Genomic DNA, 20,213 nt, shown 5'->3' with positions numbered 1-20,213 from the left:
ACTCTGAAATGCGTACCATTCTTTCTTTAAAGATGGTGACACAGAAATTCCCCTCCCTTATTAATATCCTAAATATGGTAAACTACTCCTAAAACTGACCTACTATTTCTTTGTGTCTGCCAGTACTAGGGCTAGAACTCAGGGCCTGCCCACTGTTCCTGAGCTTTTGTGCTCAAGACTAGTGATCTACCACTTTGAGCCACAGTGCCATTTCCACCCTTTTGAACCTAGGACTTCATGCATGCTAGACAAGCACTCTACCACCAAACCATATCCCCAGCCCCCTAATATTTTTTAAGCTGAACATGTCTGTGAGATTGGTGTATTATCATCTTTGCAGACTAGAACTGTGATATATATTTTGCCAAAGAGTTTAAAAACAAAAAACCCACGGGGCTGGGGATATAGCCTAGTGGCAAGAGTGCCTGCCTCGGATACACGAGGCCCTAGGTTCGATTCCCCAGCACCACATATACAGAAAACGGCCAGAAGCGGCGCTGTGGCTCAAGTGGCAGAGTGCTAGCCTTGAGCGGGAAGAAGCCAGGGACAGTGCTCAGGCACTGAGTCCAAGGCCCAGGACTGGCCAAAAAAAAAAAAAAAAAAAAAACCTAAGGGAGCAGGACTAGCAATACAATTGATCTATGCTCTTAAAAAAAAAAAAAAAAAATCCCCTGAGTTTACATGTGGAAAGGCGATGAATACCATTCTTTCATAAAGTACTAGATTAGGAGATGAAAATGGAATACAACAACAGGATAAGATCACTTACTCATATCCCCAAATAAAGTAGTAAAAAATGCAATAGTGCAGTTATACATACTGTTTATGCTTTCCATTCTTGGTTTCTAGAACCAGGTGAACATGAAACAGAGGTGGAAATATGCCATGTCTAACACCAGAAGAAGCAGCAGAGTTCAGCATAAAGTAGAAATAAATATTACAATATAAAGTATAACTGGAAATTAAACTGCAAAAAAGTAGTACAAACAAAGCTTATAATATCTTTTTAATGAGAAGTCCATTGTAAACATTCATATTTACTACTGTCCCCCAAACCTAACCAAATCACACAAGCAAAACCTATCTTCTATGACTACAAAGTCATGAATAATCTATCCTCCATGGCTCTTTTGTCTTGATAGCTTCCAGAATAAGAAATGAGCAGTGTCAACTAGCTTCACTGATTTCTCCATCGTTAATAGCTGCCAGTTCAGGAACCTCATTCCTCCTCAGAACATCTTCATAGAGCAAATAACTGTGTAGACTTCTGGGAAGTGGTAACTGATGGATAAAACTGTCAGATCGAAGGTGTTCTAGTTTTAGGCTGGACCGAATTTCCAAACGACAAAGATGGGTTAGGCATGGAACAGAGGCTGGAGAAACAGAAAAAGGCAAACAATTTTAACAGAAAGATCTAACAGTACTTTTAAAGTAAATGCAAGCATCACTGCCCCTAGCTTCTTCTATGTAGTAAATAAGAAGTGATACATTGCTTGGGCTTACCTTTTTCTATTTACGGTACTAGGATTTGTACTCAAGGCCATTTGCTGGCTAGGCTGTTATTTTACCACTTGAGCCATATCTCCAGCCCTCTTCTTACTGCTTACTTTGAACATAGAGTCTCTAAGCCTTTTCTGCTAGGCTGGCCCTCAAAACACAATTTTCTAGATCTCAGCCCCCTGAGAAACTAAAGGTTACAGGTAAAAAGATGATAGCCACATAAAACTTCGTTTGATCTTTATACAGCCTTAATCTGGCTTGCTTCCCTCCTGTTGTTGATCATACAATCAAAGTCAGCATAAAATTTAAATGTTTTTGTAGTTAATTTTAATTTTGACTATTGTTTGGAAAAGATGGGCTATTTGTATAGATATGAAGTATAGTTTTTTCCATAAAACAGATGTTTATTTTGTATTAAAAATACCACTGTACTGGTTTTACTCCATTTGTATACATGTGATGGTATTAATGCTCAACTGTAAAATTCAGGAACTAAAATATGACCCTGTAAAAAAAATTAAATGTTTAAATTCTAAAGATCTAACAATAGTTATCTGGCACTTGGGAACTGGAAGAGCTAACTTTAGAAATGACAGGACACACAAGTACCTGCCACATCAAGGGAATGCATGTAAAGTGTCTTTTTAGCTATGACATAAAATGAAATTTAAAAATGGGCACAGAGACTAAGGAAACATTATTGAGTGCCTTCTACTCCATGTCCTTGTACTTCACATATATTCTCTTTCATCTTCATTAGCCTTATGAACTGTGCACATGTAAACACACACGTGCATGTACACATGCGTGCGCGTGCACACACACACACACACACCTTTTTTCTTTTTTTTTTTTTTTTTTGGTGCTGGTGATTGAATACAGGGTCTCATGCATGTCAGGCCAATATAGACATTCTACTGCTGAGCTATACCACCCGATCCTGAGATATATATTATTATGCTATTATAAAGATAAGAAAATGAGAGGTTTAAAAATAAGTTTATAAGAAACTCTCCAGTGGTTACAGACCTGATCACCAAAGCCAAGATTCAAATTCAAGTCCATCTGATTCTAAAGTCTCTATATGTGCTTAGGGTTTTACTAAAGCTCATTTTCAACTAACGAATCATCCATGCACAAAATTAAGAACCACCATATGATAGCAGTTTCATTTTCCAAGATAAAAAGTTTTAACTGAAGAGGTTAATGTCCATGAAAACTGAGAGTATTAAAAACAGCTAGTGCTTTTACATGAATCAAACCTTTAGTTAGCACAAGAAATATTTTATAAATCCCAGTGAAATGTAGCAACAATTAACTGACTAGCATCAGAGCATCAAAGATAAGTACCATCAAGAACACGACTGATACAAGACCAGCTAGTCTAACACCAAGTAAAGGTTACACACTAGTAAAGCACACACTAATTTTTCTAACATCTTCCCTATCTTCTATACTAAAGTTAACTCAACATCTTAAATTCCAGTTGAAGTTAAGCTTAATGTTTAAGAAATCTGTCAAACTACAGGGTTTCAAAATGCCAAATTTAAAAAAAAAAAGCAGCATTCATGAAAATAGAACAATGAGACCTATTGGAATTGTTTTAGGAAGGTGGGGAGACTGCTAGAGGGGAATGATCGAAATACACTGAACATAAATGGAAATGTCACAATGAAATCCACTCTGTATAACTTATGCAATGCTAATAAAAAGAAAGTTATCTGGTTTTGTACCTAAAAATGTAAGTTTAAGATGGATTATTTTCGTTAGAAGGCAGGGTACCAGTGGCTCGTGCCTATAATCCTAGTTACTCAGGAGGCTGAGCTCTGAGGACCACAGTTGAAAGCCAGCTAGGGCAAGAAAAGGAAAGTATATGAGACTCTTATTTCCAATTAACCGCCAAAAAAAGAGAAAGCTAGAAGTGGAGCTGTGATTCAAGTGGTAGACTGCTAGCTTTGATCACAAATGTTCAGGACAGTTCCCAAACCTTGAGTTAGGACTACCACATACACACAAAAATGTTAAGAGATTCTTAATAAATAGCCAGGACTAGCAATGGGGCTAGCACCAGCCTAGAAAGTATAAAGCCCTGACTTCAAACTCCAGTACTTACTTATATACATATATACATACACATTTAATAAGTGTACAGTAAAATTGCAGCATGTATAGTATTTAGGTTTATTTGCAACATAGTTTCACACCCATGTCTTATGTACTCACAAACTAACATGTTGAATTGAAACCTTTTTGTACCAGTACTTCAAGATAATTTTAATTAAAATAATTAATTAATTATATCCTTTTCTGTAAATTGAGTGGAATACAGTCCCCAAAGCAAAAGAACCAAACAACCACGAACTAGAACTTCCAAAACTATGAGCCAAAAAGCCTTTTCTCTTTGTAAGTCAATTATTCTGGGTATATGTTATAGTAATGGAAAGCTAATAAACACTCTTCTTGCTTGAATGGTAGGAAAACAAAATAGCACTGAAGAAATGTGCAGAGAAGTATGTGTGCTCCAACTATAAGTGCCACAGTTCTGCAAAGGTGTCTAGAAGTTGTATTCAACTGCCACTCCTAAGGAAGCCCTCTTTCACTTTATAAAACCATCTGAAAGCAAGTGACCAAACCATACACACTTATAAACACTAATTTAAAATGCATGCACAGTTGGAGATGTAGCTCTGGCACAGAGTGCTTGCCCAGTGGGTATGAGGCCCTACGTTCAATCCTCAGCATTGGAAAAAGAAAAAATAAAAGTGAAATTAAATGCACATATAAGCCACACCCACAATGCAGTTAGAAGTTTCATTTCTCTAAATTATAGCCTAGATTTGAAAATACATGGGAAGCAAAGCTGGGCGGCGTTCAGTGGCTCATGTTGTACCCATAGCTATTCAGGAGGCTGAGATCTGAGGATTGTGGTTCTAAGCTAGCTCTGACAGGAAAGTCCGTAAGACACTTATTTACAATTAACTAGCAAAAAGCTGGAAGCAGAGCTATAACTCAAGTGGTAAAGCGCTAGCCATGAGTAAGAAAGCTCAAGGACAGAAGAAAGCAGGCACTGAGTTCAAGCTCCAGGACTGGCAACAACAACAAAGAGAGAGAGAGAGAGAGAGAGAGAGAGAGAGAGAGAGAGAGAGAGAGAGAGAGAGAGAGAGAGAGAGAGAGAGAGAGTAGCAAGGCAGGTTCAAAATCCCTCTATATTTTTGTATTTTTCCTGTCATTTACTTCTGTCATTTAGTTGTTTCACCCACATCTAATTCAACTTACATTTCTTTTCAGTGCATATATTAACCAAGTTTTCTTTTATCAATATACATTAGCTATACAAGGAGAGATTTCATTATGATATATCCACACACATAAATAATGTAGTCCAAATCAATCCCTCATAACTCCCTTTAATCCGACTCTATATCCCTTTTGTAATACAAGTTCAAAAGGTTTCAAAATTCTATTTTCATATTGGCAGTAATTTATCTCAACAATATCCATCTTCTTTCACCCTCATTAGCCTAACTTCCTCTAACTAGTACCTAGTATCTAGCTCCCATCCCCAACAAAGCCTGGTTCACTTTCTCCTTTCGCCTCTTCAGCCATCTATTGATCAACAGCTTTTATTGAGGTTCTTTATGCTATTGGATTTATCAAGGTTTTACAGAGCCTGAAGACAGGCTCTGTATTTCCAGCTGCTTGGGAGGCTGAGGTAGATGGATTGCTTGAACTGAGTTTCAGGCCAAACTGGACAATACAGCAAAAGCTCACCTTAAAAGAAAAAAAAAATCCATCTTTACTATAACAGAAACAATGACTCTGCTTTCACACTCATAAATCACTGGTTTATGCAATTTGGAGATAAATTTTTAATTACAATAATATGCACAAATGTAATGAATTTTCAGATATACACAAAACTGGAAGGCATAGAAGTCATCTGGGAAGGACAAAGTATGCTGGCAATTCTAGAGAAAAGCCTACCAGTAACAAACACTGCCTGCCACAAGCATAGTCAGTTGGGCCTGAGAGGAAATGACAAGACTGGTAGTAGTTTAAAGTGAAGGTAGTTCAGAGAATGCCCACTTACATTCAGTTAAGAGTTCAATATATATCATTAAATTCACCTCTTCCTTCATCACATTCTTGTTAATGTGAATATTTATTATATACCCAGAAGGAAGATGAGAGATAGCTGTAAGACAGAGGAAAGCTGCTCGCCTAGGAATAGGGGATCCTTAGCACTGCTCCAGCCTTCCTGTCTCTGATACACTACACCGACTCAAAACTCCTCAGGCTGACTGAAGAAGGTTTTCTGGCTTTCCTACCACCTTGTAGTGCCAACACCAACAATTCTTTCATTCTGGACAATATCACAAAGTCCAATTCCCCCCCCACCCACACACACACCCTGGGTCTGAGGCTTGAATTTAGGGCCTGGGTGCTGTCCCTCAGCCTCTTTGTGCTTAAGTCTAGAGCTCTGGTTTTTTCTAAGTAGTTTACTGGAGATAAGAGTCTCCCAGCACAGGCTTTCCTGCTCAGGCTGGCTTTGAACCATGATCCTCAGATCTTGCCTCCTGAGTAGCTAGGATTATAGGTGTGAGGCCCTGGTGCCTAGTTTGAAGTCCAATCTTTACAGCTTTAACAAATCATGCATTTGTGTTAATACATATACAGAAGCTTAACTGTTGGTTATGAAGCCAAATTGAACCAGCAAACATCTGTTAGGGGAAGCATGAATGCCTGGCCTACCTGATACCATGTATTAACAACATAGTTGTTATTAACTATATCCAATGGTCTATACTTCAACTATATGTTTTTCTAAGCCATGAAAAGCCCCATATAGCCACTGAAACTACCCTAAGCTTTAGAAAATATTTTATTTTTATTTATTTATTCTGCCAGTTCTGGGGCTTGAACTCAGGGCCTGGGCACTGCCCCTGAGCTTCTTTTGCTCAAGGCTAGCACTCTACCACTTGAGCCACAGTAGCACTTCTGGCTTTTTCTGTCTATGTGGTACTAAGGACTTGAACCCAGGGCTTCATGCAAGCTAGGCAAGCATTCTACCACTAAGCCACCTTCCCAGCCCTCATTTATTTTAAGTAAAGTTATAGTGCTCTGGATATTGGCTCAAATTTTAATTGTCCCATTTTGATTTTCCTCCTGAGAGCACCGCTGGCCTAATTAACAATTATAGGTAAGAACTGTGTTCAATGGAACTAAGGTAGTCTTTCATCTGAGTATTATTAACATAGACAAAACTGTGCCCATCAGTGACCTTTTAGTTTAAAATGCCAGCAAATACCAAGGGAATTTTTTAACCAGATATGCAATATTTCAAAGCACACAAGATTCCTATGAATGTTTTAGTGACGTGCAGTATTTCCAGATGTGTTGCCATGAGGCTGATAGATCAAGCTAGTCCTTGAATTTATAAAATTTTTAAAGGCCACAGAAGCTTTAGGTAAAACACACTTTCAAGGAAACCTATTAAAATGAGATTCAAATTTGTTAAATAATTCTCTGTGAACTTAGACTATGGCCTTGATTCTACCTCAGCAAACAATGTCTGAAACATGTTACACTTTAACTTATTTTCCTGATGCAACCATTTTCTATTTAGTTATGCTAAACCCAGTTTATCTATAGCTATCAGTAGACAGCAACCTTGATAGTTCATTCCTATATAAAATTCTTCTATTTCATGCATTTTATAGGCTAGATGTTATATGAAGTTTTATTAAAATCAAATTTCACTAAAATTACAAATACATGAAATTCATAATTCTTAATTCATGATGTTTATTGGTGCCAACATTTATAACACAGACTAAATCTATATCATGTATGTATGTATGTATGTATGTATGTATGTATGTATGTATCTATCTATCTATCTATCTATCTATCTATCTATCTATCTATCACATTTACCATGAACCAAGAAGGTTCAAGTACTCTATTTCTTTGGCTCCTTTGCACTTCTTTCAATATCAAAGGTACTCATTTAACTTCTGAGCCCACTCCTTTTCCTTTTTTTGGTGGGGGGGGGCAGTTCTGGGGCTTGACCTCAGGACCTGAGCACTGTCCCTGGCTTCTTTTTGCTCAAGGCTACCACTCTACCACCCAAGCCACAGCACCACTTCCAGCTTTTCCTGTTTATGTGGTGCTGAGGAATCGAACCCAGGGCTTCTACCACTAGGCCATATCCCCAGCCCCCTCCTTCATCTTTAAAATACTATCTTTGAAGATGATTTCTATCTTTTTGTCCCCAATTGTCCTTAGTTTTTTATATAATCTCTCTCTTCCTCTGATTACAACCAAATCTCTAGAGACTATACAAAAGACAACTACCCAAAGATTCTAAAAAAATACGAGATTGGAGCAGGAAGTAAAACTTGAATAATCAGTATAGTCACAATAAATAAAATAAGCAGAAAAGGTGCTGCCCAGCAATAAGACCTGTTCTGGAGACGAGGAGCCATTATTAATTGTGTAACTTTGGGAAAGTCATTTCAATACCTTGATCTTCAGTATTTTGCCTCAAGACTGGCAAAGGAGGAGGGAAGAAGGGGAGGGGAGGGGAGGGGAGGGGAGGGGAGGGGAGGGGAGGGGAGGGAAGGGAAGGGAAGGGAAGGGGAGGGAATGGAAGGGAAGGGAAGGGAAGGGAAGGGGAGGGAATGGAAGGGAAGGGAAGGGAAGGGAAGGGAAGGGAAGGGAAGGGAAGGGAAGGGAAGGGAAGGGAAGGGAAGGGAAGGGAAGGGAAGGGAAGGGGAAAAAAAACTTGTAACCTTTATTAAAGAATTCTGCCTATGATCCACATTTGGAACTAAAATGATAGAATGAGTGGTCAGCAGTCCAGAAATAAACAGAAGCTAAAGCCTCTGTCCCATATACCTGTCCATGTTAATTTAAGTCACTCTACCTAATCATATCAAAACAAGTTCACTATTATTTTTCTAATAATCCTAATAGAAAATATTTCCTAACTCATGAATAAAAGAGATTATCAGGATTTAAGTGACAAAAAGTTTTGGGAGTTTTAGGAGTCTTGTACAGCAATTCCTAATATTCTCACTGCTTATGAGAAAGATTTCTTTAAAAATATATTGTCAGCTGGACAGAGTTCAAGTGGCAGAGTTCTGCCTAGTGAGAGGCCCTGAGATCAATTCCCAGTTCTAGGAAAACAAAACAAAGCAAAACAAAATAGAGAACCTTAATATCATGGGGGAAAAAAACCTTAGCAAATCTATGAGGAACAGATTTTGGGAAAATAAGTATTGTTATACAGTATTCATGGCAAAGTAGGATAGAAAGGCATTACATGGGCCAGATTATAAATAGCCTGATATGCCTTGCTAGAGATTAACTCTTAGTTTGAGAGAAATTATGTTACTTTGACAGGTTTTTGTTTTTTTTAAGGGATATGGTATATTTAAACTTATTTTATTCACAGTGGTCCTGAAAATTATATTAGTGGTTGGCCACTCAGAAGTCATACATGTCAGAAATGATTGTGACAATAAACAGAAGGGCCCCTGGTTATGGGGGATATTCACAAAGTAGCACTGAAAGTACCGTTTCTTCAAAATGAGAAAACTTCCTCATCTACAAAAGAGAAACAGCTGAGCAGGATCACTAAACTAAGAGCTGCTATTCTCCTCCTTACCTGCACTCCAAGAAAAAATGAAAAATGTCATCCCAAAACACTTGTATATTTCATTTAAAATTTTTTTTACTGTTAGCATATTCTAAACTGCAGAACTTCCCTTTGTTACTATTTTATAGTCTCTTACCTTAATAGTCACTAAGAAACAAGTCCACAGGAATATATGTGGCACAGAAAGACCTCAAACCATTTGGTGTAAACCAACTGTACAACTTATCATGGGGGGTTGGGGAGAGAAGAGGGAGATGGGGGGGGGAATGAGGGAGGAGGTAGCAAGTTGAACTAGAAATGTACTCACTGCCCTATGTATGAAACTGCAACCCCTCTGTACATCACTTTGACAATAAATAAATATTTTTAAAGACCATCTCATTAAAAAAATAAAGAATTAGATTACTGACTTTTTCTTTATCTACACCTACTTATTTGTCTCCTTCAAAAGAGTTCTGCAAAACTATGGATCTCTATTCAAACAACTGGAACCATGTTACATGTTAACAGAATTCTTCCTAGAAATTATTTAATCATTGGTACAAATCAGACATTTAAAAAGGAAAAGCTCTGAATGACACTTTGCATCATCTAGTCCTTTTGGGTTTGGTTAGTGACAGGATCTCATGTACTTCAAGTTGGCCTTGATCTTGAAATCTTCCTGCCTTGAGCCTCTGCTCCCAGATTATCTAGTTGTTCTTTGCATAAGGAATGCAGATTGCACAAATTCACCATCTCCACTACATGCCATGGACCAGGAGCAAATCATCTGCTCACACTTTATCTAGTGTTCCTGGCCTGATTCTAATGAGGATACAAAAGGGCCACCACAGCAGGACAAAAAAGGCAAGGGGGCCTTAGCACCCAGGCACCAATTCATATATGTGTGAGTGTTAGTGTGTGTGTATGTGTGCCTCCAAGTGTGCATACACACACACTGATTCTAGGGCTTGAACTGGGGGCATGGGCACATTTTCTGACCTTTTTTTGCCCAAGGCTATCTATCACTCTACCACTTGAGCCATAGCTCCTCTTCCAGCTTTTTTGGTGGATAATTGGCGACAAAAGAGTCTCAGGGACTTTCTTGCCCCAGCTGGCTTCAAACCAAGGTCCTCGGATCTCAACCTCTTGAGTTGCTAGATTTATAAGCATCAGCCACTGATGCCCAGGAACAACTGCGTTTTTCATGCCTGCTTATTTCCCACCATTCAGGTACCCAGCCTTTGCTTTTCTGGAATGTTAACAGAAGCCTGTTAATGTACAACTTTATAATTTTATTATCTTTTTTTAATAATCACTTATTTGTTGTCAAAGTGATGTACAGAGGGGTTACAGTTTTATACATAAAGAAGACACCTAGGTAAAATAGAGGTCTACTGGGCCAGTTCGACTCCTACATGGATGGTTATTTTCAAAGATTCTAAACTACCCAATTCAGGCCTACCAACGAGGATGAATTATAAAGAAAATGACGCTACATCTCACTTTTAAAACCATGGTTCTATGCTTTCTATATGCTTTTTGTGTGTGTGTGAGAATTTTTTTTTTACATTTACAACAATTTGAAAGATATCCCTAGAAATATCCAAAACATTAAGAAAAAGTAAATTTATGTCAAGAATACGTAAGGTATAAGTAGATAAGTTTATTTTATCACTTACTACCATGACATAAACACACAAATCCAGCACAAAGTTAAAATTTATTGAAACCAAGGCACTAATTCTCAATTGAAAAGAATATAGTCAGATGAAGTGATAAAGTATTGAATCATATCCACATAAAATTACTTTTAATATACACTTAACTACTGTGGTAATCTGGAGACCATCTCCTGCTGCTACTTCAGTGAGCTCGTGTTGCTGGGTATCCAGTAAAACATTTTCATACTAATCATCTCCTGACAAGCCCATCCCTCACCTCTACAGCACTGCTGAAAAAGGTGAACACTCAGAGTTCTGTATTTTTCACTGTATCAGTACATATAACATACAAAATACATGTTAATCAACTGTGTTGTGGATCACGCTTACCATCTTGACCATCATCCAGTTACCCAAGGGAAGAGGTGAGCATGAAAATCCAGCAATAAGAAATGAATAAGATATTACAGTTGAAGACCTTCAGTGCTTGCTTTTTGCTGGCTGACCAGATCACTACAATTCAGTATCTATGTAGCATGAGGTTTTTTGTGGTGCTGGCTTGTTGGGAGTTTTTGGTTTTGTTTTTTTAAAAGCTTATTGTTGGGCTGGGAATATGGCCTAGTGGCAAGAGAGCCTGCCTTGTATACATGAAGCCCTGGGTTCAATTCCCCAGTACCACATATATGGAAAATGGCCAGAAGTGGTGCTGTGGCTCAAGTGGCAGAGTGCAAGCCTTGAGCAAAAGGAAGCCAGGGACAGTGCTCAGGCCCTGAGTCCAAGCTTGCCCCAGGACTGGCAAAAAAAAAAAAAAAAAAAAAAATTATCTTTGGGCTGGGAATATGGCCTAGTGGCAAGAGTGCTTGCCTCGTATACATGAGTCCCTGGGTTCGATTCGCCAGCACCACATATACAGAAAATGGCCAGAAATGGCACTGTGGCTCAAGTGGCAGAGTGTTAGCCTTGAGCAAAAAGGAAGCCAGGGACAGTGCTCAGGCCCTGAGTCCAAGCCCCAGGACTGGCCCCCCCCCCCAAAAAAAAAAAGCTTATACCTTTAAAGGTTTAAAAACTGCTTCCTGGCCTGTTGAGAGTTTTAAGGACTCCACCTTTTAATAAAAATTTAGAACTTGACTGGAAGAAGATCTTTACCAGCAATACACCTGACAGCCTAATATATTCAAAATATACAAGGAGCTCAAAAAATTACCCCCCCCCAAACTAATAAACCAACCAATACATGGGCAAAGGAGCTAAAAAGAGATTTCTCAGAAGAATGGCAAATAGGAGGAAATGGTCAACAACCCTGGATGTAAAGGAAATGCAAATCAAAACAACTCTGAGATTGGCCAACACTGAGAATTCAAACAGCAAATGCTGGTGGAGGGTGGGGGTGGGAAATTGGGGGTGGGGGGTGGAGAAAAGAAACCCTACTGTACTGTTGGTGGAAATGTAAACTTAGTGCAATCACTCCAGACAACAATCTGGAAGTTCCTAAAAACACTAAACATAGAACTTCCTCATGATCTAACCCTACCACTCTGTGCATCTATCCATAACAAGTCAGGATACAGTAGAGACACAGATCTATGTTCAATTGTTCCACTACTCACAAAAGCCACCTTATGGAAACAGCTCAGATGCTGTACAATAGATGAGTGGTTCCAAAATGTGGTACATATCCACAATGGAATTTTACTCATCCATTAGAAAGAATAATTATGTCATTTACATTTACCTAGTACAAATCATATCAAGTAAGGTAAATCAAGCTTAGAGAGACAAACAGGGCATGTTTTCTCTCACATGCAGAAACTAGATCTAAAATACAATTGGACCTAATAACTCACACAGGATACTAGGCATTCACACATAGTCAGACTAAAGGACAATACTCTTAGGGGAGGAACCCAAAGGCGTAACTCCTCTGAACACTTAAAATATTACTTATCAAAGTATATTCCAGGAAATAGAAACACGAGTTTCTTTTTTGTTGATGCTTGTTTTTACCTTGGGGCTTTTTTTTTCCAGTCTTTTTTGAGGGGCAAAGGGGGGGGGGGATGCAGAAAGGGAAGGAGGTAGAGGGAACAAATGTAGTCATGGTACGTGAAAAATGACCTATGCAACTAATGAGTTGGGATAGGAGGGGGAAACTAGGAAAAAGCAAAGGAGGGGGTGACATTGTTCAAAAAAAGAAATGTACTCATTATCTGACTTATGAAAGAGTAATTCTCTGTGCAATGCCTTAATAATAACAAAATTACAGTAAAATATCACTTGATTCTTTTGTAAAAATCAACCCACTGCCCCATTGCATGTGAACAAATTTGTCTTATTCTCCCCCTCTCCCCCAGTCCTGGGATTTGAACTCAGGACCTGGGTACTGTCCCTGAGCCTCTTTGTGCTCAAGGCTAGTGCTCTACCACTTGAGCCACAGTGCCGCTTCAACAGATGTCTTAAATCATTTTTTAATGGACATGGGAAGGCAAATAGTGAGTTCCAGGATAGAGATTCTTATCTCATAAAAAGCAAATTAAAAACGTTTACATGCTATGGATGGGAAGGCCTGTTTCCCTAGACTCCAAGTTGTGAAAAACCAACCAAACAAAACCCTCACTGCACTGGTCACCTTCAATTCTTTCACTTTTAAGAAAGCTATGCTATTCATGCACTGGTAATGAGAAACCTTTCCCTCTAGTCTTGTTTGGTCCCCTAAGAAGCTAGAGACAGGGGCTTTTTCATGACTCTTAACTTAGAACAGGACCTAGTTAAAAAAGCCCTATAGTATTCTTATTACTGAATTTAAAAGCCAGACTTCTGCTCAGGAGGCTGAGGTGTGAGGTTTGCAGTTCAAACCCAGCTTGGACAAGAATGTCTGTGAGACTCTTATCTCAAATTAATCACAGAAAAAGCCAGAAGTGTTAAGGAAGTTCCGTCCTGCGCCAAGGAGCCCAAGTGTTTCTCCTACTCCTTCCTTTAGTGTTTTCAGGGTGTCTGTTTTGATTTCGAGGTCTTTAATCCATTTGGAATTGATTTTGGTGCAGGGTGATATATAAAGATCTAGTTTTAGTTTGTTGCATGTGTTGAGCCAGTTTTTCCAGCACAATTTGTTAAAGAGGCTATCTTTCTTCCAAACTATTGTTTTAGCCCCTTTATCAAAGATTAAGTAGGCGTAGTTCTGTGGGTTTATTCCCGGGTCTTCAATTCTGTTCCATTGGTCTTCAGGCCTGTTCCGGTGCCAATACCAAGCTGTTTTTATTACTATAGCTTTATAATACAACTTGAAGTTGGGTATTATAATTCCTCCAGCACTGTTCTTTCTGCTTAGGATTGTTTTTGCTATTCTAGGTCTTTTATTATTCCATATGAATTTCTGGATTGCTTCCTCTATTTCATCAAAGAATGGTGTTGGGATATTAATGGGTATTGCATTGAATTTGTAGATAGCCTTTGGCAATATTGCCATTTTGATTATATTAATCCTCCCAATCCAGGAGCATGGGAGGTTTTTCCATTTCCTTAGTTCTGACATAAAGACCCAGAAAGGCTACAGATCAAAGAAAGGTTGAACAAATGGGACTGCATCAAACTGCAGAGCTTCTGCACAGCAAAGGACATAGCTCGCAAGATAAACAGAAAGCCCACAGACTGGGAGAAGATCTTTACCAGCCATTCAACAGACAAAGGCCTCATATCTAAAATATATGCAGAACTAAAAAAATTACCTTCTTCCAAAACAAAACCACAAACAACCAATAGCCCGCTCATCAAGTGGGCTAAAGACTTACAAAGAGACTTCTCTGATGAGGAAATGAGAATGGCCAAGAGACATATGAAAAAGTGCTCTACATCACTGGCCATAAAGGAAATGCAAATCAAAACAACATTGAGATTCCATCTCACCCCAGTAAGAATGTCATATATCAAGAAAACTAACAAAAACAGTTGTTGGAGAGGATGTGGCCAAAAGGGAACCCTACTTCATTGTTGGTGGGAATGTAAACTGGTTCAGCCACTCTGGCAAGCAGTATGGAGATTCCTCAGAAGGCTAAATGTAGAACTCCCCTATGACCCAGCAACCCCACTTTTGGGTATTTACCCGAAAAACCACAAACAAAATCACAGTAAAGCCACCAGCACAACAATGTTCACTGCAGCGCAATTTGTCATAGCGAGAATCTGGAACCAACCCAGATGCCCCTCCGTAGACGAATGGATCAGGAAAATGTGGTACATATACACAATGGAATTTTATGCCTCTATCAGAAAGAATGGCATTGCCCCATTTGTAAGGAAATGGAAGGACTTGGAAAAAATTATACTAAGTGAAGTGAGCCAGATCCAAAGAAACATGGACTCTATGGTCTCCCTTATTGGGAATAATTAGCACAGGGTTAGGCAAGTCACAGCAGAGGATCACAAGAGCCCAGTAGCTATACCCTTATGATCACATAAGATGATGCTAAGTGACATGAACTCCATTTTATGAAAATGATTGTTATATCACAGTTGTAACTACTTCAACATCCCATGTGTATCTGTAGCTTCTACTATTGATGATGTTCTTGTATCACCTTCTTGTGATTGTATCTACACTATCTCTGTAATGTTATCTGAGTATATTGGAAACCGTGTATACTGGTATTAGAACTACGAAATTGAAAGGGAATACTAAATTGAGAGACACAGGGTAAAAAAAAAGAGAAACAACTACAAAAGCAATACTTGCAAAACTGTTTGGTGTAAGTGAACTGAACACGTCAGGGGGGAAGGGTAAGGGGGGAGGGGGGTATGAGGGACAAGGTAACAAACAGTACAAGACATGTATCCAATGCCTAACGTATGAAACTGTAACCTCTCTGTACATCAGTTTTATAATAAAAACTTTAAAAAAAAAAAAGCCAGAAGTGGTGCTATAGCTCAAGTGGTACAGTGCTAGCCTTGACTAAAAGGAGCTTAGGGAGTTCAGGCCCAGAGTTCAAGGCCTAGGACTGGGGGAGGGGGGAAGAGAGGGAGGAAGAGAGGGAGATAGGGAGGGAAGGAAGGAAGAAAAGGGAGGGGAGGAAGGAAGGAAGGAAGGACAGATGAGAGAGAGAGAAAGAGAGAGAGAAAAAGAGAGAGAGATAGAAAGAGAGAGATAGAGAGACTTAAGGGGCTGGAAATATGGCCTAGAGGTAAAGTGCTCACCTCCTATATATGAAGCCCTGGGTTCGATTCCTCAGCACCACAGATATAGAAAAAGCCAGAAGGGGCGCTGTGGCTCAAGTGGTAGAGTGCTAGCCTTGAGCAAAAAGAAGCCAGGGACAGTGCTCAGCCCTTGAGTCCCAAACCCCAGTACTTGCAGAGAAATATAGATTTTATATAGTTCACATATAGTTTATATGATTCATCCTTTGAGAAAATCTGGATGAAAACACTGGTAGTTTACTAGAATGCCATCTAAGCAGCAATGAATGAATGAACTGCTCTCCCATGAGGAATATTTTTTAAATGGTTGCATTAACTTTAATTTTAAAAATTTCTTAATGAAGTTCTTTACATACAGACTTGAAAGTCTTGATGGTAGTATAAATCTAGGTAACGTTTTATTCATTTCATTTCAGGGAAAACACCATAACCTCTACTATAGGTAACTATTCTTTGCCTCTACTACACTTAAAATGGGATATTTGAGATTCGGGAAATAACTCTTTTGGTTTTAATTGGGACATAGCTGTCCCAGGGAGTCTGCTGACAAACATACCAATTCAGAAGATAGACAGAAAAAAGTACAACAACCTTGGTGACCTGTTATTTAAAACATGGAAAACACCCTCAGCTTTAATAGCTCTAAGGCAACAATCTCTCCTCTTTTACCTTACCAATAGATTGCTAATAATTTTAAATGATTTTAAAAGCAAAAATGTAGATGTGATCAATTAATGCCTAGTTTACTAAAAATTTCCCAGCAAAAAAAAGAAACAAAAAGCCTAGATTAGTAAGAGCCTGCTAGAACCTAAAATTGTAAGTGTACACACACACTCATTAAAGTTTAAAGTTAATTATAATTTTCTCATTTAAAGAAAACTAGAGGGAAAAAAGGGCTGGCACCACTGTTTCACACCTGTAATCCTAATTACCTAAGGAGACTGACATCTGAATATTGTGGTTAGAAAATAGCCTGGGCAGGCAAATTCAAGAAAATTCTCTCCAATTCACCAAAAACCTGAAACTGGAGGTATGGTTCAAATGATAGAGCACCAGCCACGAATAAAAAATCCTTTCGAGAGTGTTGGCCCTGAGTTCAAGCCCTGGTACACCTACACGTAAGACACACACTACCTAAGCTGATGTCTGAAAGATTGAAAATTTCCCACATGACAAATGAAAGGTCATATGTCCAATTTTTGAAGATGACAGCACTCAATCACTGGATTCTTAGTAATAATGTTTCATACAGATATATAGCATCTAGAGAAAATACTTTATAGAGTTAAAAAACACTGTGAATAGAGGGCTTAGTCCCATTAGATATTTAAGCTTTATTCATGATATGGGAATGCCCCTCGAGGGTAGGCACCACACATAACCCTGTGTTCTAAAGAAGTTCTTCTATTCACACATTCCCCAGTGAATTTACACAGCATTTAGGTTATTGAACATTTTATTTAGAAATTAAAGTTAGCCATTAGCAGATCACAGTTTAAAAGGAGTGAATGGCTGGGCGTCAATGGCTCACACTTGTAATCCTAGCTACTCAGGAACCTGAGATCTGAGGATCGTGGTTCAAAGCCAGCTGGGGCAGGAAAGTCCTTGAGACTCTTATCTCCAATTAACCACAAGCAAACAGGAAGTGGTGTTGTGGCTCAAAGTGGTAGAGCTGGTAGAGCACTAGCCTTGAGGTCAAGAACTTAGGGACAGCTCCCAGGCCCAGAGTTCAAGCTCCACAACCAACAAAAATAATAAATAAAAAATGAATGGAGTGAATGCACTTTGGTTGGGCTACCACACACTATCACACACACCATATCATGAATATTTGTTGCCAAGCATACTACTCCATTGCTTATAGTTTTTTTGACCTTTCCTTAGACAATAATTTGGAATAAGATCTGGTTATGGAGTAGCTTGGTTATAGGCCAGATTATGCTGTGGTAACAAATAAACCCTAAGCAAAAATACATTTAAAAATAAGAAAACAAAAACTATTATAATACAACAAAGATTTGTTTCTGGATTAATGTGCAAAATGCTCTTCAAGCCAAGTGATTATCCTATAGTTGACAGCTGAGTGTTCCGGATTATGTTTATTTGCCTCATTGCCATCCCAAATATGGCTTCCAGATTTCTTTAGCAAAGGAAGTGAAAGCACAGAGTACTCACACCAGGGATTCATGTTTTCCACCAAATATCCCAACCACATGACAACCAGGCTAAAAAACTTAAGTTCTTTGTTTAAGAAGAGGAAAATAAAATGCAATTCGTTAACCAGGTCTGTCCCTGCTATGATGACAATAGTAAATTATGTTACTAGCATTAGTAACAGAAAGGACTACAAATCAACTACTCCTAAATCTAAATTTTGTTTCTGTAGCTATAAAACTCATAAAATTAGTTGCCACGTGTAGTTATCTTGGTATCTTTGCCCAACCTACTTTATCTTGAAAAAGCATATGAGAATAAAAAGCATTACTCAAAACAGAGAACACTGCTCAGCTTCAAAAACAACTTGGCCTTAAACTGTAGATGCTTGCTGGGCCTACCAGATTGGAAGGAAGCCTCATAAACATTCCTTGGGTTTTACAACTGAAAATTTACTTTATCATTAATCAACCTTTACTTTCCACTTTTCTTTGGCATTTGCTTTAAAGATCACCTAGTTCCTCTTCTAATGAGCAGTCTCCAATTAATGTACAACCCCAGACAGCTGCACTCTGACACTACATCAGTAGTATGACTTGAATGTAACTCACAATTCTATATTACCTACTATTTCAAATTGAGTGGAGAGACACAATATTTATAGAGAACTGCTTAAAGGTTGAACAGGCCATTCTCCAGGTATTCTCAACTCTAGCCCTTGTGGAATTTACAGGAACAGAGAATGCCTGAGCCACCTGGGCTGACTCCTTAGGAACTACTTTGACTGAATTGCTTTGATAGAATAACAGCAAATAACCATACTAAAAGACCAGTAAGACAAAGTCTCAAGAAACTATGGCTACCAAGACACTGCCTAGGAAGTTTGCAACAGCAGCATGGACAAGTATCAAGTTACCATGACTACCTTTTCTCTGATTCCATTTATATCACTCTCTACCTCGCTGCCACTTTTAACTTCTGCTTTACAGTTTTGTTATGTATTTGTATGTAGAAACTTTTCAAATCTTTGTTAGAATAAAAGAGAAATACACTGGAATAAAAGATGTGAAGAGTTTCCTGGGGTGCTTTTAGGATCCTTTATAGAATTCAGCCCATTTAGTATGTGGGCAAAACAGTATATATCTGACCACTAAAAGTTCAGGATAAACTAAAGCTAAATACTTTTACCCATAGTATTTCTAAGGTTTGATCTTGGTCAGTGACCAGAAGTTGACAGAAAGTTTTAACGTGCACTAGGTTTCGCAGGCTGCTCTTGAACTTTTCAGCTCAGGTGACCCTCCTGGCTTAGCTTCCTGAATTGGTAGCCAGCTGGAATTTTCTAATAAGTCTACTGCTACATTGCTGGATTGATCCTTCTAAGAAGTATTCATGAAACATGCATACAAAATAGTTGTAAAACTACAATTTCACACAATATATATTACCTTTCTGAAGCAGAAAGCTTTTATTTTTTTAAGCACTGGAGATTAATTGATTGGCCTCATGATTACTAGTTAAGTATGTTCTGCCACTTCAGCAAATCCCCCAGACCTTTTTATTGTTGTTCCGGTTTGGGGGGGTGGGTGGATTTAAGGGGGAAAGGAGGGCAGAGTCAGTACTAGGGTTTGAACAAGGGCCTCATACTGGCTAGGTAAGTCCTCTACTACCTAAGCCATGTCCTTACACCTGTTTTGATTCAGTTATTTTTTTCAGATAGAGTCTCAGCACAATTTTGCCTAGGCCATTCTGGACTGTGATCCTCCTACCTGTCCTTCTATGTAGTTGAAATCATGGCATGTGCACTTTTGTGAAAGTAGGGTCTCCTAACTTTTTCCCTGTGAGCTGACCACAAACCATGATCTTTCCAACCTCTGCCTTCTGAGTAGATGGGGTCACAGGCATTAGCCATTTTGTTAAGATAAAGTCTCACTTTCTCCAGGCTGGCCTCAAACTGCCTTTCTCCCTAAAGTAGCTAAGATTACAAGCGTGTGCTACCATGACCAGCTGCAAGAAACTTTTTAAAGGCAAATTTAACTCAGTGGTTAAAAGAAAAGCAAAAAAGAATGGATTGT

The 20,213-nt window shown here is 38.7% G+C and overlaps 1 protein-coding gene across 4 annotated transcripts in view; it reads right to left on the bottom strand.

Moving 5' to 3' along the window:
• Positions 1–594: 594 nt before the first annotated feature.
• The window catches only part of Asb3 (ankyrin repeat and SOCS box containing 3), a 98,219-nt gene continuing 78,600 nt past the window's right edge, over positions 595–20,213 (bottom strand). For all 4 annotated transcript variants that reach the window (XM_048352943.1, XM_048352940.1, XM_048352941.1 and 1 more), the window contains one exon: positions 595–1,373. In XM_048352943.1, coding sequence (XP_048208900.1) covers positions 1,168–1,373 — 206 coding nt within the window. In that variant the 3' untranslated portion in view covers positions 595–1,167. The remainder of the gene's footprint in view (positions 1,374–20,213) is intronic.

Source organism: Perognathus longimembris, chromosome 8 (genome assembly GCF_023159225.1).
Source record: "Perognathus longimembris pacificus isolate PPM17 chromosome 8, ASM2315922v1, whole genome shotgun sequence".
NCBI classification, from domain to species: domain Eukaryota; kingdom Metazoa; phylum Chordata; class Mammalia; order Rodentia; family Heteromyidae; genus Perognathus; species Perognathus longimembris.
This window is presented reverse-complemented; position numbering and strand designations above follow the sequence as displayed.